This window comes from Parasteatoda tepidariorum, chromosome 3 (genome assembly GCF_982258835.1).
Source record: "Parasteatoda tepidariorum strain Cologne lab strain chromosome 3, Ptep-v5.0, whole genome shotgun sequence".
Lineage (NCBI taxonomy): Eukaryota > Metazoa > Arthropoda > Arachnida > Araneae > Theridiidae > Parasteatoda > Parasteatoda tepidariorum.
In genome coordinates, this window is record NC_141757.1 from 77,207,542 (window position 1) to 77,232,103 (window position 24,562).

Below are 24,562 nucleotides of genomic sequence, written 5' to 3' on the forward strand. Positions count from 1 at the left end.
TAGACATTCAGAAACATAGTTGTACTACGAGGGAAGTAAAATAAGTTTATATTTATTATTCAAACTCTGTTTTTACAAGTATTTTCATTAATCAGACTCTAGCTAAATATGGTACTTGTCATAGCTAAATATCATTCTAGTCATTAAGACACCTGGTATATTAAAATTTAATATTTTTTAATTCAGTATTTATATTTCATGTTGTTTACTTTGAAAACTTAGAGATTAATTATTCATATTTTTCATTGTTTTATTTAAATGAATAATATATAGTAGTAAACAGAAATATTTTTGCAAGGTAAATATGGCGTATTTTCAATATTTGTTTCATAATTATGTAAAACTTTTGAAAAGTATCAAGATATTTCATAACAAAAAAAAAACTCAAAGCTAATATTTCGACACATTTTACAAAAAAAAAGATACCTCATGCATTTTAATAACAGCCTAGACATTCAGAAACATAGTTGTACTACCCGGGAGGAAAAAGAAATTTAGATTTATTATTCAAAGAAATCCGACAAAAAAATATTCAAACTCTGTTCTTACAAGTATTTTCATTTATCAGACTCTAGCTAAATAATAGTTCTCAACAATACAATCTTTTCGACAAAAGTAATTCATCGATTCCGCCACAGAAATTTTCTGGTGCGGAAATGGAAGAAAAAAATCGAACAAAATACAAACAACTTCAAAGCTTACATACTTGCACACGTTTTCTTTTTATTTTACAATTGCAGTGCATAAAATATGTGAAAAAAATATTCTTTTCTACAGTTAACATAAATTTCAGAGACATTTCATTATCTGAATAAATATCTTATTGAAATGAATATATTTCTTTTGAATTTGGGTAAAAAAGAAAGAGAAATGTCAAACAGAACAAATGTCCCCTTTCCTTTTAAGTTTTAAAATTTTATTTTACATTGTTTTTCATTTTTGTTTCCTTTTTCCATTAAAGAAGGACAGAATTAGATACACTCAATGTTTCAAAAAAACTTAAAAATTAAAATTAAATGAATGCATTTAACTTGATAGGGTCTTTAATTGTAAAATAAACGCAACTGCGGTGATCTGAAATGTGAAGATCTGCAAATTTATTAATTCAGGAAAAAATAAATTTTTTATAAGTTTTTTTTAATGAAATCGCTAATAAAGTTCAAAATTTATTTAATTTTAATATTCATGTAAAAAATTCGAAAGTTAAAATGCAATCCAAATATAGATTTTTTAGGAAATATAGAAATCATTGATGTTCATGATAATTTCAAAATTTCGAGTTTATTATATTTCAGTACGTTTGGTTTTAAATTCGTAGATTTAAACAATCTGAATATAATAACTATGAAAAGAAGAATGAACTTAACAGTAATAATTTAATGCAAGCAGGATATTTTTATGCATAATAAAGTAATACTAAATAGCATTACATAAAAAATGAATAACACGTAAAATATGTTTTTATTTAATATTATTGTTCCAAAAAATATTTTCACTATCGAATTAACATACCTTATTGTGCTCCATTAAACAGCTATTTATATATTTAGAATAAATAATAACTAAAACTATTATTAGGTAACATTTGTTTCATTCTGAAAGAGAAAAGAATATAGAATATTCACAGAATTGTATTTATTTTTTTTCTCAGTGAAAGCGTCTGAACGACACTTTTGTAAATTATTTATATATTTTGTGCGAAAGAAAGAATGAAAATTAACTTTATAGTAATTTTTTGTATTCAATTAATTTAGAAAATTACACCATTTGAATAATTTCTTTTATTGAATAAGTGTGCTATTTACCATTATTTGCACAGATTTTTTAATTGAAAAAATAATTTTAATGGTCTTTTGATCACAATTACAGCCAGTTTTTTAACGTTTTTTAAAACTAAATAGACTTCGATATTTGCGTAACATTATAAAAATATCGTAAATTCCTAAATATTATTATAAAAATATTTTAAATTCCTAAATATTATTATATTACAAATATATCTTAAGAACCTATACGATTTCATCTCGTAGAAAGGAAAGGATTTATCGCGGTAGTTTTCATGATTCTTCTTCACTCATTTAAAAAATATGACGTCATAAATCGAGTGAGAAGCTTACGATATTAACAATCAGATATGATCGAATGCATTTTACAGTTGACAGCAAGTTGAAATTTCTTTAATCATTTTTTTTTAAATTTCGTAGTGTGATTTATTAATGTAAGAAGATGCCAGGGTAAAGCATTTAAATTTTAGAAATCCTCACTTATTTTCAAATTATGACGTTATTTATAGTTTAGCACTTCATAAAACTAGTAAGAAGTTAGCAATGTTAGCAATCAGAGGATCGAACACATTTTAGAGTTGACTGGATGCTAAAGTTCCTCCAAATATTTTTTTTTTAATTATTTTTAAAAACAAATTTAAAAGTGTGATTTTTTTTTTCATGGAAGAAGATGTCAGACTAAAGCATTTTTATTTTAGCAATCATCACTTATTTTCATAACATGACGTTATTTACAGTTTTGCACTTAATAAATCTAACAAGATGTAAAGAATCAATAGTGCGAATTTTAATGCAAGATAATGCCAGATTAAAGTATTTACATTTTACCAATCATTAATTATTTTTTTAATTCAACGTTATGAACAGTTTTGCACTTGTAGTAAGAAGTTAATACTATGAATCCAGTAAGATGAAAACAATCCGATTATATAATACATTTTAGAATTGTCAGGATGTTCAAATTTCTACCATCAATTTCTGAATTATTATTTATTTTAAAATTAATAGCGTGATTTTTTAATGTAAGAAGATGCCAAGATGAAAGCATTTATATCTTAGCAAATATTAAGTTTTATACAATATTTCCAAAATGATCTTTCAGAAATAAACTCTGTACCTTTCTTTTTAATGTAATTAACATGAAAAATACTCCACAAATATTCCTTGAGTAAATTAATCAGTAGAATATGTTTTCTATTACAATAATTTTATATATAAATATCGAAAACCATATCCTTTATTGAATTTAATACACTTAAAAAAACTAATCAATGCAATGCTTTTTCTCTTTATAACATTCAGCAAACAATGTTTTTGGTAAAAAAAAATCAATAAGAATAAAATAAAATGATTAGAATAGAAATTACTTTACCTGTAAATATTTAATAAGTTTGCAGGCTATGTTATCTGCGTAAAAAGCAACTGTTGTTCTCCATATGATATCCGTCAAAACGTTAATAACCCCAACTGTCAAATCTGTGAAAATAAAACATATTATTGAATTTTGCTTGGAACACTAAACTGCCCCACAGTTACAAATATTAAATTTTAAGATCGTATTTTGAAAACCTCTTCTTAAATAGCTCGCTTTATTGTGTGTCAACTTGACGCAAAAAAAATTAGATTCATTAAAAAATGATATGGTATTTTTTAAGAACTTGCCAAAAAAACATTTAAATAAAATAATGAAATCGATAAAAAAATAGACGTTTCACATGACTGGTTTAGATTTTAAATTCAAGTAATGAAAGGTTCGAGAGATGAAACCTTATAATTTCTCGAAATCTGCATGTTTTCTTAAAAGTGCAGTAGTAAAATTTAATTTTAGTATTCTATTATTTCCGCACGTCAATTTTCCTTTGCTTTCTTTCCCTCCGTTGTTTTGTTATCTTCCAAACGTTTTCTCTCATTTTTTTAAAAAAAAATTTATTTTATAACCAAATATTGCATGTGATTTCTATTAATGTAGCATGCTTCAAAGTCCTGTCTATTTATTATCTACAAGAAAAGAAAATCAATTTTAAGTTTCATGATTACAATTGTAATAGTTTTGTTTTCTATTCCAGTTAATTTAGATACTTAAATCATACGAATATAAAATTTTATTCTACCCATAGATTTTACAAATAAAACATGTTAAGATTAGATATAGGCTTGGATTGCTAGCTGTGAGTCACCTCCATTAGTTTTTTAGCTATTGACAGAATGCTCTCTCAGTTGACTGTTTGGCATTCTTTGGGAAATTTTGAAATTTCCTTTTAATTTACGTTCAAAAAAATTCCCTGGATGTACAAATTTTGTATTCAGTTCATACAAATTAATTTCAGTTTGTAGCTCTCAGTTCGTTTCCAGTTAAAAAAAATTATGAACATCGGTGAGATGTAAATAGTGGTTTGTTGCATAATTAAATAATAATAATTGTTATCAAAGTTTTCAGAATTTCCACGTTGTTAGGTAAAAGGACATTAGCAATTATAATTCTAAAACGTCCTGTTGTAAAAAAACAATATCTTAAGCTTAAAATCTTTGTATCTAAAAAATTGTTTATTTCTAGCCGTTTTGGCCACTAAAACACTTCATCTGTATGACATACATTAGATTACGTTAATTTTAACTTTGACCTTGAAATCCAAGTTGATAGACGGGTGTAAATTCCCCAACTAAGAATAACTTTAAGCGATATAAATATCAGATCTTCCATGAAAAGTTATTTATAGAAAGCTATGATAAAATACGGAATTTGACTTTTTAAAATTATTTTAACAATATAAGAAGAATCTTTTCTTGCTAAAATAAAGCTACTAAATCAATTTTAAACCTCAAAACTATTCAAACGATTATAAGATGATTTCGATTCATTTCAAACGATTATAAGATAAAATGGCGAGAACATTGTTTTGGTTAACACAAATTGTCACGAAATATATTTTTGTTATTTTTTATATTATAGAGTTTATGTGTTTTATCAATACGTAAAATAAATATATATTCTAATATTTGTAAACAAAAAATATTTAATTCTTTAGGAAGCAATCTCTCAAACTTTCAAAAGACCTTAGAACTAAAAGCTCTAAATGAAATATTGTTCGATTTTAATAATCCTCGCAATATTACATCTGCTCTCTTAAAATGAAAGAGTTATTTCCCCTACTCAAAAAAGAGTTAATTTTTTTTAACTCAACTTGAGTGAAATACATTCTTATTTGAGCGAAATTCTTGCTTTGCGTTTACTCAAACTTGAGTGGTATTTATTAAGCAATATTTGAGTGCTTTTAGCTCAAACTTGAGTGATTCATTTATTATTTAATTGTGTGCGAGCTATAAGCTGTAATTTCTTTCGTTTTATTTCAAAAATGAAACGATAATAAATCTAAATAAAATTGTTATGTTTTGTGATCTAAATAGATTATGTCTTCGTTTTTATTTTACGTTTAATTTTTTTTCTGGAGAATATGTCATTTAATATTTTAAATTAAGACAATTTCTTTTGAATTAAGACAATTACAATTTCTGAAGAAGACGCTGTTTTATTTTTTAGTAAGTAGATATACCTTGTTGCTTTTATTTTAAAAATACTTTTATTTTGAATGTGTTATATACACATTCCATTTAAATTAGCTGCTTTTCAGCTTTGTTTAATAAAATACTATTCATTTAAATTATTTGTCAAAAAAAATTTTTTAAAATTGAAAGCGTTAAATGTGGATGATTATGGAATATAAAAAAAATCTGATTCCATGCTAGAATCTTTGTCAAATCATGTGGAAATATATTATATCTGATAAGAGTTTCAGACTTTTTTCATATTTAAGTTTTAAAATTTTATTTTAATATAAAAAATTTATATCCATGTTTGAGCTTTTTTGATGTATAATTTTGGTACAAAATATTTCTGGATAATTAATTTCATATCATTCTATACTTCTTTTATAAAGATATTTACGAAATTATTGTTCATACAGTCTATAATTGCTGTTATTTAAATTGCTTTCTATTAATGAAGTTGACTGTCTTTATTTTATGAAAGTTCACATTTGCAATATCCATTCATTCAAATCAGAATCTTCAGATGTTCAATGCATTTTATTATAAATATATCATTCAAAGAAAAAGTGTAAAATATTATATTTAAAAAAATTAAGCAGTATTTCGAATTTTTCTGTTTTTATCCTGTTTTTAGCTTTTATTTAATTGGAATTCAGAATTAATACTATCTTCGCATTTCATAAAGTATTTATCACATTATACGAACTATTTTTCCTTTGTTGCTAGCATAAAAGTTCTCACCACTTTTCTTCGAGTTCAATTTTCGAGGCAAAATTGGAAATGCAGAATTAATATTTAATTAAAAGTACAATGCTAATTAAATTTTTTGAAATTGCAAATAAATTAGAATTTTACAATAGTTAAAGATTAATAAAAAAAATAGGAGCAGAATTAAAAATAATATTTATTATGAGATATTGTTCAATTTGAATTTATATACCTATATCCCAGCTGAAAATAAACTGTAGTTTTTCTACAGAACTGAAGTAATTTCGTAGTTTTTCTAGAGTTAACTGCAAATTTTCTGTAGTGCAATCTTAACTGTAAAAACACTGCAGTTATTTTGCAGCTAATGCTAAGTAATTTTTCAGTAATTTATTTCGAAAAAAACTTTTAGCTATTGTCTACAAAATTACTGTAGTTTAAGTGAGGTCACTTTAAAATCATAAATTTACAAAAAACTGAAACTTTAAATCCGTGGTCAATCTGCAGTAAATTTGAAGTAATTATGCAGTCTTTGTTTCAGAAGTATACTTTCTGAGGAATCTGCAGAAAAACTGCAGTTACTTTAAGTTGTTGTAAAATTGAAAGAGTTTGATGTCTTCAATCTTGTTTTCCTGACTTGTATATTAAATTTTTATAATGTTTTTTCTTTTTGATTATATATTAATTTCTTACAATTAGGTAAAAATTCTAAACATATATATTGATAACGGAAATAACGTACACTATCTATATTCATAATAGTTAAAATTCATAAAATACATACTTGATATATTTGTAATTATTTATAATTCAGAAGCGATACAATTTAATTAGTTTAAAATATGCCTAAAATTAGGTATTTAAATATTTCTGCATTTTAGTAATTTTATTAAAAATGTCGTTTTTATTAATTTTTATTATTTATTTCTTTTTGACTTAAGAAAACTATGTTTGAGCAAAGTTTATGGTAAAAACAATATTAAAGTAAAGTCAAGTAGTTAATGTTAATAAGTTAATTTTTTTATTCAAATTCAAACTAAGCTAGGATTATTACAGAAAAAAAATTATACTTATTTTTTTTCTAATCAAAACAAAGATATAGTTTGGATTTTAAACAAATTTATATCAAAAGAGTTTGCAAAATTGAGTTTGAAAAAGGGTATTTAATCCAGATTTTTCAGCTTCAGACGTCTTCTTCAAAAATTTATTAATTTCACTTATTTTCAGAAATTTGTCTTAAATAAATTCAGGCAATCTAAAACAATCTACCTTTTTTATTGCTTGAAAATAAAGCTTCATAAATTAAACGAATAAATTTGTTCGAAAAAAAATAACTCATAGTATTTTCAATTGAACCTAAATGAGCATAATATTTATAAAACTGCTTACTTTAAAAATTCGTTTAGAGCTCCTTACTTTTAAAAATTAAACTTAAAAGAAAAATGACGAAACTTACGGGAAAGAAAAAAAAACTAAAATCTTCTGTGGTTAGGAATTTTTTATAAAAAAAAAACTCTTAAGTAATAATTCATTTAATTGTTGTTTCACCGTATACAATCAAAACAATTGGATAACCATGAAATGCTGCTATTCAAACTGTTAACTCTGAAATTTTTTTTTAACTGTGTCTTCACCTTATTTGATTTAACAAATAAAAACTTTATCCTGGCCAACAAGACCCAGCTCATGAAAATAATTAGTTCTTTGTAGCCGTCTTGACACAGGACTGTAGCCGAGAGGGTTAATCGGTCAATCTCACGACAGAGGAGAAGCGCGTTCGAATCACCAGGATACACAGTGTCGATATGCTCACAGCGAAAACTTTCGCAAGTACTATACTAGCTAATTCGATATATAAATTGAACAAACGTAATGAAAAGAATTTTTTATCTAAGGCTTTCTTTCAAAAAGAATTTTTTTAAACAAAAACTATAGTATTTTCTATCGCTTACGATAGATGGAACCACTAAATACAAACATTTTGTATATTAACAATAAAAATTTTGACTGCAATTTGCAAACTGAAATACTGAAAATCGCTCAATCACGAGTTAAAATCACTCAAGTTTGAGTGAAAACAATCCACTCAGGTAATACTGAAAATCACTCAAACTCGAGTGAAAATAACTGAAGTTTGAGTTAAATTTTTTTCGCTCAAATTGAGCTATTTCCATATAACTCTTTCACTTGAGTGATTTTAACTCAAGATGAGAAGGCCGGTTTTATCTGGATGATAGAGTTAAATAGCACTCAAGTTGAGTTATTTTCACTCGTTTATTTTAAGAGAGTGGTTATTAATCTAACTGCTTCTATTACGCTATGTATTTAATTAACTTATATATTTAATTAACTTATATATTTAATTAACTTGTATATTTAATTAACTTATATATTTAATTAACTTATATATTTAGTTAACTTACCTGCTATTGCAAGATGCATGATAAAAAAGTTCATTCTTGATTTCCTGTTCTTTGAAAGTGCTAAAGCGATAAGCACGGCACTATTACCAGCTACAATCATGATGAACAGAACCCACAGAAATGTCAATTGCTCAGTCTGAAAAATATAATATAATTTTTTTTTATAATCATATAAATCTTTCAAAAATAATAGATTTCAAATGGTTTGATAATTATTTTATAACTATGGTAAAACAAGTAGATTATGTAGACTCATACTTCCTATAACTATACGATTTTATATAATTTATTTGCCCAGCCCCGGATGGATTTTTTTCACTGATTCTATCAAAGAGTGTATTTATCCACTTTGTGCACACAGAATTTGGATATGAAATGTTTTGGACTGTAAAAACGATTTCAATTGTCATGTGATGATCGTAAAAGTTAATACTTTGAGCATTGAGACATGATTATGTGCATAAGCCCTTGTAAAATACTTTCTTTTCTTTAATTTCTTAATTGTTGCAATTTGATATATTGTTAGAGTGTTAGAATTTTCCTTCTAAAATTACAGTAAAATAACCACATCAGTCAGTCCATCCAATTAATCGTACAGTTTTCATTAAATAACATTTTTCAACCTTTACGATTTTGAAACTGTTTACAACCAGTATGTTTAAAAAACCACGGATACAAAACAATACGGTCATTTAACCATTTATGTCGGTCATGGTTTCAAACCCATAAAAATATATATAACTGGACATGGGAGCTAGGTTTTTCATTAGGCAATGGGCATTGGAAGCAGGTTGTGATTGTGTTTTATTAAATGAACCATGGAATGCGGTTTAATTAGTTTATCTGGTTGTTTCACCTACCGTAAGAGTCGGGGAATACTAGATTTTTTGTGTTAAAAAGCTTTATGTTGCTGCCATTTATGCTTGAATGAGCGTATTGTATACTAATAGTCCAGGGTTCACAATTTGGGTAGTGCAGACTATTGGAAACTCCATGTATTGAAGGGAATGTAGTGAGTATTGTGGTGTCTACGCTGGGACTTGAACCCCCGTTCTGTCAGTCATAAGATTGACAGATTAGTCCTCTCAGCTATAGCATGTACCCAGCTGCTAAATGGCTAGATTGGGTGGGCCTTGTTGTTGCCATACAATTCTTTACGTTTAACCGTATTGCGTGAAAGCGGTTAATTAACGGTTTTTCTCACAGTTAACAGTTTGAATACCATATTATTTATGGTTTTTTTACTGTTTTGTTTGAATATGGTAAAATAGCATTTAAATAAATTGCTATTTTAACCATTTTTAGGGAAATTTCTAACAGTGTACGCACTTTCACGAAAGGTGATTATATTTATCTAGCAGCCCAATATTTTTTTTCCGACAGGTACTTTACGAGTTCTTATAATTTCTTAGATTAAAACGATTTTTTTATACCTTATTTAAATAATTCAATCTAAATAATTGAATTAATATGAATTAAATAGTTGAAGCTCGAACAATTTTTTTAGTTCAAGCTTTTCGGTTCAGCACTTAAACTTCATATTTAAAACACAACTGTAAATAGTACTATAGATAACCACATATACTCATTTGAGAATAAATATTACCTTCTTTAACGCCAGAAAGATGGATGGTGCTGTGTAAGTCACTCTCGTTTTTTTGTCGTTCCGTAAACCGAAAAATTAACTAACTAAAAGTGTTTAGTATTTCTGGCTTCTCATATTTTGATTCAGTTTACATGCTTATTTAATCATTCATGCGTTACACTGTAAAAAATTCCGGTACACCGTATTGGTACTCAGGGTGCCAGTACTTCTTACAGTAAAATTCACTTTTACCAGAATATGCTACAGATCAAAAAAATAGGATTTACAGTAATTTTTAAAGTAATTGTAATAAAATCACTGATTTACTCTTAAATAAGTATTACTTTAAAACTTACAGTGTAATATTTCACGGTAAATATGATTTTGCGCATGCTGCACCCAAATTGCCGATATTTTTTATTTGAATTTTTTACTGTGCAGCCTTATAGACTATATAGAACCTTATACCTAAACGAAAGGGCCCAGAGTGTCCCTTTGGGTATTTTGATAGTTAACCAGTAAACCCAGGTAGTTTCGGGTTGATAAATACTTACAAGTTACCCCTGTATTATTAAGAAAACAAAAGTATTTGAACACTTCTCTAATTATTATTTATAGAGAGAAGGAAATTAATTAATGTAGGAAACTAATGTATACAGGTATAATTAAAAAAGTCGGTGTTCTATTTAATCAATCATTTTCGTTAACCAAATCGAATAAAATATAGTAAAATTTCGATGAGCAAGTTTATAATATATTTTTATTTTGTAAGTTATGATTACATTTCAAGAGTTTGGATATCTAATTGATCTACATACAAACAGTCTGGAAAAGGGCCAAAGTGGCCCTTTGCAACCATGTTTAGTATTTGAAGTGTTAAAAATCATTAAAATATAGTTATTGAGCTTTACACTTAATTTTCCCCATGTAAACACTTCCTTACCTACCAATTATAGAATTGATTTAATTTGTTGAAACTAACATTGCGTCCAATTACATTTAAATGAAACAAATTTCATTAAGAACAATTATAGCAAATACGTTATCTACCTTTTCAATAAGTTTTTTTTAAAAAAAAAAGTATATATCTGATTAAAAAGCTAGGACATCGAAATATATGAAAACCAACAAACTCTTTGGATAATTAAAGGCGAAGTTTGACTAATGACTTAGTAAATTACCCATGTCTTGAGCAGATTAGACTTATTTCGACACAAAAATGAATTACTTTCCTTCCAGCGCATCCTAAGTGAGATGTGTAGCGGAATAAATTACGTAAGTAAAATATCTAGAGACTGTATAAAAAGGCGGGATGAAGATAATCATTTGAAAATTAAAATCTAATGAATGAATAATTAAGGCTTATTATAAGTTAAATGACATGCTGCGTTACATAAAATACACATTGTTATTAATAAAATTTCATAAGAACCCTTCTGGAAGAAAATATTTTCGTTAATGTCTCAAAAGAATATCTAATTTTAGTTACTTATTTGTTCCGTTGGTATTCTAACTATCATATTGTTTTCATTATTTTAATCTCAGTCCAAGAATGATGAGAGAAGTCCAAGAGTCAATACAGTGTTATAATTATGTCTCCAAAGATAATTAAATTAATTTTGATCTTAACCGTAATTATATACGATTCTGCTATGTTTAACAACGCTTTGATTAATATATAATATGGTCATTTTTTTTCTTTTTATATTATGCTAAAATGGTTTTGGAATTGAAATTGATTTATTACAAGAAATTCATTTAGCATATTAACTAAAATATTAAGATTCTGAAAATAATTTTTTTTTTTTTGGTGAGATGGTGGGTGGGAGTTTCAAAATTTTACCTACTATAAGGAATCGTCTATAAATTAAAAGTTCTGCTTTCAAAAATTTCTAAATTTACAAATACTGTGTGGAAAAAACTCGATGAGAAATGATCAAGTGGGTGAATGCATGCGTACAAAGGAAAAAGTTCCTTCAAGTTGGCCCCTCTTCCCTTCCCCAGGTTAATATTTACTGTTACCTCCATTTATGTAAGCAAACTCTTTCATCTTTTTCTTTACATATTTTCTCTAGTTATCGACTGATGACAGCACAAACCATAGGTGGGGAAAATCACCTCTTTAAAGGTCGGGTTTTTTTACAGACATGTTTGCGATTATTAAATGTTACAATCTAAATTTCAACCACTCTCCGAAAATCTAAAATTCTCAAATGGCACTTCGCTGATTGATGGATAATGAAAGTTCCAATCGTCTTTGGTTCGTCTTTTTATCTCCATTAAAAATTCTGATGTTTTTTTTTTATAGCTAGATGGCTAGAATTTAAACTACACCTCTGTGCATAAGGTTCGATCGTTTTCTGATTGATACCAGCGAAAAAGAAATTGTTTTTGTAATTTTATCGTAAAAATACTAATTTTGTTGTCAATTAAAATTCTGATTCGTTTTCGAATAGCGAGCCTAAAGCTTTAATTTAACTCTAAGCTTTATGTTTAAACCATGTTTAACCGTTTCATGACTGCTACAAGCGATCTTCAAAGAATATTTGCTTGCGATTTCGATTTGCGATTAAAACTTTATCGTCAATCAAAATTTCGACTAATTTTCGAAATGAGGATAAATTGTCAATATTAATATGAAGTCAATATTACGATGAGTCGTAAATATATTTTTTCTAAGTTCTTCCCCGTTATAGATTGTAACTTGACACTATTTGTTTCGTTGTTCGCCGAATTAAATTTAATTCGTTTGGCCGTATTTTTCATACTCCTTTGCCTAAACACGCCCAAACACTTTCCTCCAATCAACGTTCGCAAAACTGAAATGAAAAGAAAATATAATGTAAAAAAATAAAATGAAAATTGCGCTTTTCAAGTGTACTGAAATGGAGAAAAAAATTTATTTTGTCAGATCAAAAATAAACACGTAGGACACAGCACATTTAAAAGACAGGGAATTATGGATGGAATTAAAATCTTGTACGAAAGTGATGCTTAGGCCCCAATTTTTCATTTTAAATCGGACAAAAATTTCAAAATTATTCTTCCCTGTTTTGTTTTCCCTGTTCAAAAAGTTATTTTTTCCTGTTTAGACCACTCGAAAAACTTAGTTTTTAAAATGTATTATTTTCTTGATTTTAATTTTGAGTTAGTAATTTTTGCTTACACAGGAAGGTGGTCAAAATTATGATGGATGATAATTTTGCTTACACAAGGAAAGAGGTCAAAATTATGATGGATGTTATTTTTGCTTGTACCATTTAGGAAATTGCAACGCTTGTTGAACTTGATCACCGTGCATCATTTGCAATACTTCCGGCTAATACTTTTTAAAATTCAGTGAATGAAACTATTAATACATTATTTTATCAAAAAATATGGGTTTAATTATTACACAAATTTAATGTATCAATTTTTTTTCGTAGAATCACTGCATTTGCCTATTAAGAATTTTATTCCTTTTTTTTATTAGTTGAACCTTGATGAATAGCAACATGACTTGGTAATTAGCGAGCAACAACCATCGCTAATCATATAAAATCAAGTGGGAAGAAAAAAACTATTTTTCAAAATGTGTAATCTAATTAGAGAAAGCTTTTGCTTTTGTTTTTCTTAGACTCATAGTGAAATATCTTTAAATAGATCCCATCCTTCATGGTGATGTTTTAGACAGACGCCTGAGTTAATAGTCTCTCGCTTTGTCTTCCTCTGTTTTTCTTAGGATTTTTTTAAAAATCTTTTTTGCCTGCTTCTTGTAAGTGAAAAGAAAAGCGTTTTTTCATCCTTTAAATGATTTTAGAAAATTTACTCAAAACAGAAATTTAGAGGCATAACTACAGTTAAAAATTATTTTTTATTTCAATTAATCTGCGTCATTTTAACTCGAGAGTCTACATTTTCAAAGTATAAAAGCTTAATACTCAGTAGAACAACACTGATTACACATTTTCTTTAGGTACTAACCAAAATTCAATATTTTTATTTTTTTTGGGGAGAATTATTAGTTTAATCTTAATACGAGCAATAACTTAATAGTCGATATAATTATAAATATTACACTCTGTTTATTTATAATATGATGGTTTTTCATTTTATTTTATAACCAACGTTGAACAGCCGACTCAATTCTGAGTTGACGACTTTCAAAATTCAACACCGTAGCTTTATATTTTGAACCCAACACAGAAGGCAAACACACTCTTGGATCAAGCATTGTGACAAACTAGCCCTCATATGGGACCTCTTGATTTAACTAACCTACATTTGCATTACATGGAGAGGAAAACCAAGAAAACCTCCCACGGTAAATCCGAAGGTAAGAGAATCCTAACGCATGATTTGTGTACCTTTTATGATATTTTACGTCAGCACTAAAGTCTGTGCGAACCGGAAGCACAGTTTGTATCAGCCAGCCATCACTGGAATTTGAACCTGGGTTACCTCATTGGGAGGCAAATGCTCTGTCCTTTGAGCCACCACGTCCCCGATATGTTGGTGTTTTGACATTTAAAAGCTATTTCACAATTTTTACGCTACATATTGTTTCACTGTGCAAAAACTATAATACTTATAAAATTTAAATTCTGTAGATATATGGGAAAGTGTGCTAGGTTTGCAACGGAATACTTTGCAACTTTTCAGTTCTGTATATTTTATTAAATGTGTGGTGGTAGAACTATCATTTTGAAAACCAGAAATTTCGGTAAACTATTATCATACGAACTGAAAAATATACCATATGAATAGTTTAAATACAGTATATTTTAGATTTTACTACCAGAATTGAGGTTTTCTTGTTTTACCAGAAATGTCATTACCTTACCGGTAATTTTTACCGGAATTTTTTCTTCGCGTATTGAGCAGTGATTTTTCCTTTTCTTACCCATTACTTACTTTTACAAACACACTTTTAATCATTTTTATTCATTTTTAGATAATATTACCTTAAATTAGAAATATTAATTTTCTTCATATTCCTATGTAACATCAAAATATTGCGTTATTAAACTGTTTTTCATTGTTATCCGCATATTCTTTTTGCAAAGAAAATCCCATGGTATGATCTAAATGTACTAACAAGAAGATCTGTTATGCGTTGTTCTTTATTAAAAGATTATCTGTTATATTTATTTGTCTCATTTTCTCATTATTTTATACTACAACTACGTTTCTAATTATTATTATTTTGCCCAAATGAAAGATTTAAATTAAATTCGATATAAAGTAATCCTATGACGTTACCTTATTAAGCTAAGTTTTATGCGTATTTAAACCGGTTCCAATGGTTGCCAAGTAATACGATTAGATTTAAATTCTATAAAAAAATTTCATGAACTCAGATTGGAAAACACAAAATGTGTTAATACATTGAAATATTTTTGAATCTCTTCAATTTAAATGGTTTAAATTTAGATGTCACAATCAGTTTATCACCAGTAAACAAAAATTTATTAAAACAGTAATGAGGGTTAGCAATCAAAGCGAGTGGTCATCAGAGATTTCTAGGAATTTCATAAAATTAAAACACTGTTATGTTACGTTATATTGCTAACCTCTAAAAGATTGGTTTTGGCTGCTAGAAAAGGCTGCTTTTTGTGGACCCCTTTTGTGGGCTGCGTTTTGTGGTTTAGGTTGCTTTTTGTGGACCCCATTTTCAACCTTTTCATTTCGGAGAAACGTAACGCAAATTGCACATTATTATAAGAATAAAACAAAACGTCCTTTGAGTTATTCATTTTTAGATGTGCTACAAATGACAGACATATTTACGCCTTTTCGGCGCTGCTTATAAACAAAGAAGTAGTAAAAACACCTTAATCAACAAGCTCTCACACCCAGCTTAACACCTGGTACAAAAACAATCTTTGTTGTCTTTCTCAGTATGAGATTCTCCTTAGATCAACCACTTTCTTGAGTTTGACGGATTGCCTGTAAAATAAAAGAAGTTCACCGTTCAAAGAACTTGCATTTTCAAACATCCCTTAAAGATTTGTGCCAGGTATTCTTTTTGACAGAGAGAAAAAGAAAAACACCTATTAAATCCTCTCCTCGGTTTTGATTCTGGCTTATTTTCCAATTAGTTCTGGCTTATCATCAAATCTTTTAAAATGGCGCCAAGTTATGGATGTTTTCTGTGAAGACTTATGAAATATTGTGTTGATTAATGATATTTTGAACGTCAAAAAACATAATTATTTTTCACTGTCATATATATTACTGATGATTATTAGAAATTGATATTTCCGAATTGACATTTTTTGAAGTTTCGAAAATATTTTCAAGACTCATGCTTTCGATTTAAAAGACTAATTACTTACAAAAATTAGTTTTCAAAAATATATTTAACAATGTGCGAATTCGCTACGATTGGATAGAACTATAAGGTAATTAAAACTATGTTAGCTTAACAGGAGAATAAATAATAAATTAATTTAAAAACTAATCCTCCTTTTTGTGCCAAATATTATTTGAGAGAGAGAAAATATAAACTTATAAAATATTCTGCTAAGAAGCTTTACTTTTTATTTTGAGCTGCTTTTCAACTGTTTTAAAATGAAGCGAAATTATGCTTTAAGGAAGAGTTATTGTTGAATAACAAAAAAAAAAAAACATTCTTATATAGTATTATCATCTATATTGATTAGTGATTGATATTTTTTTCATTTTGACTCAATGAGAAATTCGATATAACGATTTTGGTTCATAAGTATTCTTCGAGCCTCTTTCCGTCAAAATAAATATACCGCAGTTTGATCGATTTTAAATTGAAGCAAAGCTATGATTTTGTCGATATTATTTTGCAAAATAGAATTATTTGGAATATAAAATATAAAAATAGCTAAAATATAGAAAAGAAATTAAAATTTAAATAAAAACAAAATTTTACCACTTAGATTCATTAAGTTCATTGATTTTGGAATTTTTCTTTTAAATTTTTGCAAATTTTATGAGCGCAAGCAATACAACGTAGGTGTTACTTTTCATATATGAAAAAGTAAGATCCAAGACACGTTTTAATTTTAGAAAACTATGAATTTTCTTTATATTTCTATTTTGCAAATTTTCCATAATTAGCACACAATACGCTGGCAGAGTACTTATTTTCTAAAAGTAAAGATTTCAAATTATTTGCATCGAAAATTGGACTTGAAAATTTCAGGTTATACTTAAATTGTAGAAATTCGCTATAATGCGTGACATACTAGTTATAATTGTTAGGAAAAGAACGGAATACGGGGAGAGAACGGAATTTCCATCCAGATCGTCTGGCACTTATAAGTTTAACTTAGTTTCAGAGTTCTATTTTTAGTTAAAATTTTGACGAAGTAGGAGTTTTTGAAGTTATATCTTATGCGACTTCCAACAAGAAAGCGTTAAACGTTTAACGCTACATTTTTATTGGCCGGGAAATCACGTGGTAGGATCCAGTTTTCCCTCAATTATTTCCATATTGTTTTGGTTCTCACTAGCATAAAAATAATAAAAGTAATAAAAGTATTGTTTTTCTATAAATATTTTTTTAGTTTGATTTGATACACATACAATTTAATAGGATAGTATTTTTTATTTTCAAATTTAGTGGATAACAATTGTAAAAAATGAGTGAAAACAATCCCAAGGACAATGCGACGGATTTAAGGTTATGTCAAGGTACGTCTCTTGTGAATATCAATTGATTGTTAGGTTTTCTCTTTTGAAATTACATGTGACGCATTCACATACATTATTAATACAAATACATTTTCCATGGCGAAACGATGATGCAACTGCAAGCACTTCCACTGGTTCAAGAGGTCCACGAGGGAAAAATAGCCGTTGAATAGAACTAGTGATCCTTCTGATGTGACTGCTAATTCTTCTACAATTAACGTCGCAGGTTACGAAGTTTAACTTCTTCCGCGCGGAGGGACTCCACGCACTATTTTTTTATTTATTTAGGTTTTGTTTCTTTAATTACCTGGAACGACGAGATCGTGAATTTTTATCCCATAGAGTTATAATTACAAATATGATGCTTATAAAATGTTTATTACTGTAATTTCCTACTCAATCCGGGGGAGGGGATTTTAGCCTAGATGGAAAAAAATATTCAGCAATTGTTGTTGTTGTAGTTTATTTACGTGGCACGCTAGAGCTGCACAATGGGCTAGTTGCAACGGTCTGGGAAACATCCCTGAGGATGATCCGAAGACATGCCATCACAATTTTGATTCTCTGCAGAGGGGATGGCACCCCCTCTTCGGTAGCCCGACGACCTGCAAGCAAAATCAAGCACTTTACGGTAGAACAATAAGGTAAGGAGGACCAATACCGCACATCCTTGGTCACTTAAGCAGACTAATCCAAGTGGTCACCCACCCGCACACTGACCGTAGCTAGTGATGCTTGACTTCGGTGATCTTCTGAGAACTGTGTCTTTACGATCAGTCCCCTGCAGGACAAATTCAACGGTTAATCCCACTCCAGGCGGTTAATTATAAGCGGCTCATTTAACGCAGGAAAAGTGACGAGTTTTACAGCCCCTAGAACAGTTAGAATCTACGTCATATATGAGCCAATAAGATTCGACAGGGAAACAGGCGAGCAGAAACACATGATGTTTAAGGGACATTCACACTTGATACGTGCACGAGTTCGGAGATGCGAACGTGTACCTGATTGGCAAGTTTTTTGGTGGTAAATATATTCCACCAATAAGGTACTTTTTGATACTTCGAATTCACAAACGCAAATTTCCAGAGTAAATTTTCCCTTACGTTTTTATGACTGATTAAAATCGATTGGAAATTCGCAATGCCTGTTGCCCTGAAAATAATTGTGGCAAATTTGCTGTTTAGACCATTTTCGTATTTTAACAGGTAATCCATGCATTGTACACAGGGAATTATGGCACTGCATTGTAGTATATTAATGCAACTAAATAATTTCACTGCATCATTATGTTTTCAACAAATTAAATATAGTGACTAAATCATATTTTTTATAATAAAAATTATATTTATGTTATGCATTTTGATAAGTATTCTTTAATTACAAGACTCTTTTTTATGTATTTAGTCTGTTAATTTTTTACCAAACCTGTGAATCTTAATAACTATCGCAACATACTAATTCTGAGGTAGGATTCATTTTTCACAACATTTGAACTTAACGTTTCACAAGCAAAGAATATAAGTAGTTACAATAAAATTAATGATTTTTGCAATGCATTTTATAGGTTTTACAAATAAAGAAAAATAATGAGAAATGCAAGTATACATTGGAAAAATAAACGAATAAGAAGAACAGAAATTTCTTTAAAAAAGTTCATTTAACAGGTAGTTGAAAAACAAGCATAACGCTTTTTTCATTGAAAAGTATGAATTAAAACTATATTTTATTTTATTTAAAGGAATTAATCTTTTAGATTAATGTATTACCAACTCTTTCAATTCTAAGTTCATCTTAATTTTATGTGAATTAGACATCAATTACATTAGATCTCCATTTAAGAACTGATACACCAATCATATTGTTCTCTGTTTATTAAAATGTGTTAGGTCATTTTTCAAAATGTAAAGAATCATTGTTTCCTTAAAAACAATGTCATTACTGTTCTAAAAATTACGTATTCTCGAACGATTAATTTTTGATTCCGCTATTTCCATATTTATATTCAGGCACTCTTTTGAAAAGTGTAATTTCGCTCTCTCCAAAATCTAGCCAAACTGTTTAAAAAGAATTTCAAGCATGAAGTTCAGTTTCATTACAAATTTACATTCTTTTCGCTCCTTACTCTCATATGTTTTACTTCTTTTAAGCTAAAATGACTTTTCATGTCTTAGCATGTTAAAACCTGACGTTTCCAGGTTGGAAGATTTCTCGAAAAAACGTCAAAAGCGAGTTTCTATAAAACAAATTAGAACTACTTGTTTTAGAACATTCCCATTCCCCTGTGCCCGATGAAAGATTTTATGACTTTCTAAGAGAAGAGCTGTGCAATTTAAACTTGAATATGTTCTTAGAAACTTCACTGCTTGAAGTCATGTTCTAAATTTTGTTAAATTGTCTCCTAAAGCATTCGCAATTAACCTTTCATTCTCTTTACAATTCTTTTTTCTCATTTCATTCTCACGATAGAATAGTCCCCGGATTACGTTTAGAAGTGAAGGAAGACAAAAGAACTAATTCATAGATGTGAGAGTTGTTAAAATGAACACTCGTTAAAAATTCTAAGAGTTTTGAAACTGACAAATAAATGAAGGATTAGGGAAACATGTTTTGTTTCAAATTCTAAACATTGTGAATTAATTTACTCTTTTTTGATTTTTCTGTCTCTCGATATTAAGAAATTGTAAGCGCTGTTGCTGTTTTGAGTTTTTAAGTTTACGATACAATTTGTTTTGCTGTGCAAAAAGTATAAGAGTAAAAAACTTAAAATTAAGATGGTGATTAGAATATCGAAAAAGGAGTACGATGAATTAAAGGAAAATAACATTCGATAATTGGATTATCCCCTGTTAAATTTCTAGTAAGGAACATTAACTAGACAACTCTGCAGTACACAGAAATATGATTAATGAGTGAAATTTCACGTGCTGAAAGGTTGCTTGTTAATAATGAACTACATGTAAGGGATTCTTTTTATTCTTTTAAAAATTATAATTTGCTTGAGATCTATTGTAGTTTTCAATGCTTTTTGATATTTTTTTCAATTTGTCTTAAATAATTACTCAATATTCATTATTGAAGAAAAATTAATTTATCTCAAGATCTTTATGTTATAAGCTCGCACTAGTGAAAGGAACAAGAAATTAATAGAGTCCCCTAGTAATTTAAAAAACAATGATACGCAACAAAACCTGAAACTAATCCAAAATATGATGACTGATGTGAAGAACGTTTTACATATAGCATTAGAAAATGTTGGGCAAAACTATGGTAAGAGTTTTAGAAATTTAATTGCGAAAAATAACCGAACGCGTTTGGAATAATTTAGATATTACTATGAAGCAAAAATGAAAGTTTTGAAAAAGTAATTATTTATTATTAATTAAAAATTGATGCCTGTTTATTAAAAATGCAAAGAATGCTTGATATTTATATTTACTTATCAAATTATAATTGATAACAAATTTTAAAAGAAATAAGAAAAATAAATGGCATTTACATGGGTATGATGGTATTTATAAAAATAAAGGATATTTTTTTAGGATAACAATACATCACTTTTATATTTAGCACTGATACAGATACAACAGCAATGCAGTAATGAAACAATACAGTTTTTCAAAATTAATCTGATTTAAAACAGAAACCATGATTAAATAATTATATAAAACAGCACTCGGAATGAAAGAAATACAATGCAAACTCTCATCTAGTCAATAATTCATTAACTTAAAACGTCAAAAATGTAGTTTACCAACAAGATGAAAGTAATGTTTCGATATGACAAATAAATTCGTTAATTTAACTCCAACCTAAGTGTTAAGGAAATAAAAGATAGCATTGATAGCTAGCTTCAAATTTCAAAACCTGAAACTTGTGTTATATGGAGAGGAAAACCTCTCATGGTAAGCATGACAGCAATTCTGGACCACGATCTGTAATGTCTAAGGGATACTTAGCGATATTATAGTGGTCGGTGTGAGCTAGGAGCAGAATTTGCATGGACCTGCCATCACTTCTATCGAACTTGCATCGTCTCACTGAGAGGCGAGTGCTCTATCCCTTTAGCCATTGTGGCCCAATTATTATGTTTTGTTCAGATTATATTGTTCTCATCCCATGATTAAACTGTAGAATTATGATTGATGAAATTAATATATTTAAAAAATCAATTATTCAATTAATAAAAATATGATTTTTGTCTTCGCCATTTTGTTTTAGATTTTTATGTTTTAAATATTTTCTCTCTTTCTTACAAGAGAAAAACAAATTCTGAAAAGGACCAAATTTTTTTCCTTTCCTGTACAAAGAATTTTTTTTAAAAATTAAAATTTTTATATCTATGAAATAAGTGTTTTTTTTTTAAAAAAACTAAAAAATATTTCAAATGTCAAAATTATTTCAATCTAATGTCAATAATTATTCAAAGAATCAATGAACGTTTTATTTTAACAAATCGGAAACAAAATTGTGGCTTATAAAATAAAATAAAAAAAGTCATTGCACTAAAGTAAATGACAGAATTGAATATTTTGTCTTCACTAATCAATCTTCATTTTAGATCATGAATAATGTGTGGGAAACTGAAGATCTTTTATATTTGCGAACCCATAAATCACATGTGACCTCATAAACTTGGGATTTAATAATAAAGATAATGAAGTGAGAGCGAAAAGAAGATTCAGAGCTCTTACGAACTTCCGCAATAAATCTTAGACCTCACACGAAACGTTTATTTCACTCTGTAATATGAGGCGCCACCTCCAAATACTGTGGTGATTACAAGTTAAATATCGCAGTCTTGGGGTGGAACTTTCTTCTCGAAGAAAATATCGTATTTCTTCAAAATGTTAATGAAAGACTTATTAGTATCTTAGCTTTTATCCTACGTATTCAATTTCTTGTACATAATTATGAAATGACTAGCTGTATACCCATTCTTTGTACAGGTTGAAAAAAATATATAAATAAATCAGTATTGATCAATACTACGAAATCACGCATAGAGCTATAGACATATATCGATACAGTTAATTAAGCTATAACAATTAAATTTTTTATTCATTATCATTAATTGCTTTTTCCGTTGACTTTACGGTATTAGATTAGGCAAAACATGTTTTCAGAAGTTTATCAAATCAAAATAAAATTGAACTATGTTCAGTATCTGCTCAGTATATTTATCATAATGCTATTGCTCGACCTCAATTCCTGAAAATCAAAAGCTTATGTAATAATAATTTTCTCCTATCTTTACCACTTTCGGTGGACCGTTAAAATGCTATTTTGAAAGTACCTAAAATATGAATCTTGATACCAATATCAGTATATTTAATACCCACTAAAATCGTTAATTAACATAATATCAGTAGTACCTATTATCATGATATGACGATTTGTTATGACTCTTCTAGACGAATAAGCATCTTTTCTCCAATAATTAAGCGTTTTTAGAAAAAACATTATTTTAATCTGTGCCTATTATTATTAAAATTAATACAGCATGATTCGCATTAAATCATCAATACCAAATAGATCAATTTAATGTATCGAATAATTATCTTTCTTCATTGATTTAGACTTTTTATAGAATTTTTTTTTTAATTTCAATTTGTAACTATCGTCAAAATTAATTATTTTCAAATATTTAATAACGACACTAATACTTTTAAAACCATTGTTGCAAATGAACTAAAATAGGTCCTTATTTCGAAGGACATCACAAATTGTCAAACTATTATTGACACGAATGTTGCTTTAAATGTGGCATTAAAAATACTACTGGTATTGCCGTTATACGTACAGTAGTAATTAGGTGCTGAGGAAAAAAATATTTTTCCTTCCTCCGAAACGAAACGGATAAGTACCTTAGTATTACCATACTACACTTTCATGGTACCTAAATACAGAAGCTTTCTTTTCTGTTTCATACTATTTACCTCAATAATAGTTAAAAACCCAACTCACCGAAAAAATATTAACTATACACATAGAATTATTCAAAATAAGATATTCAGAATTTGTCACAAATTTCCTAACGCTTGATAGATAGTAGTATAGATATATCTATAATAATATTTTTCATTTATTCTTACTGAGTTTCCTTTCTCCTAAGTTCATATAGAGACATGAATTTCAAAGCATAAACGTTAATATAATAGACGCGTGGTTTCACATGTTTTTTTTTTAAATATGGGTCAGAGACGTCATTACCACAGGTTGCGAATTTTTTAACGTTGATTTTACTTGTGGTAACATAACATAGAAAACCAAAGATAAATAATTCATACAAAAGTGCCATCATTTACCAAACTTTATCACCTATTACAAAACCATATTTTACTTTTAATTTTACCATAATCATTATGAAAGCTCTTCGTTAACAATTAAACTATTAGATGCTTCTATAAACAAGGTAAATTTTACCATATTCTGGAAGTTTGACCATTTTTTTTCTGAATATTGAATTCAAATCATAAACACTGCCACACTTTAATATTACGAGAAACATTTAAAGAAGTATTACGTTACATTACACTAACGCAACCACAAATGACATTAACATTCTGATGCAACAAGAGCCTATTCACTTTTGAAAACAAAACGAGTGTTTTTTGAGTCTTAAGAATTAGTAGTAAGTATATAATATCCGTGTCAAAAACGTCCACAGAATAAATTTTTTCAAATTTTTTTAGTAAGCCATTGACATAGCCGTGAATAAAAGAGAAAAAAAATGGAAACGTGCGACATTCTCATAAATTAATTATATGCCTCTAAATTTAATGCATTCTTCAATATTCTAAGTTCATTAATTTGACCCTTGATTGAAGTTAGAAGCATGGCATATTTCCAGTCTTGATCTCCAAGCT

The 24,562-nt window shown here is 28.1% G+C and overlaps 1 protein-coding gene across 2 annotated transcripts in view; it reads right to left on the reverse strand.

Moving 5' to 3' along the window:
- LOC107450080 (cardioacceleratory peptide receptor) overlaps window positions 1–24,562 on the reverse strand; it is a 66,993-nt gene that overhangs the window by 20,429 nt on the left and 22,002 nt on the right. For both annotated transcript variants that reach the window (XM_016065789.4, XM_016065790.4), the window contains exons 2-3: window positions 8,459–8,594; window positions 3,157–3,260 (exon numbers count right to left, since the gene is read on the reverse strand). In XM_016065789.4, coding sequence (XP_015921275.1) covers window positions 3,157–3,260; window positions 8,459–8,594 — 240 coding nt within the window. The remainder of the gene's footprint in view (window positions 1–3,156; window positions 3,261–8,458; window positions 8,595–24,562) is intronic.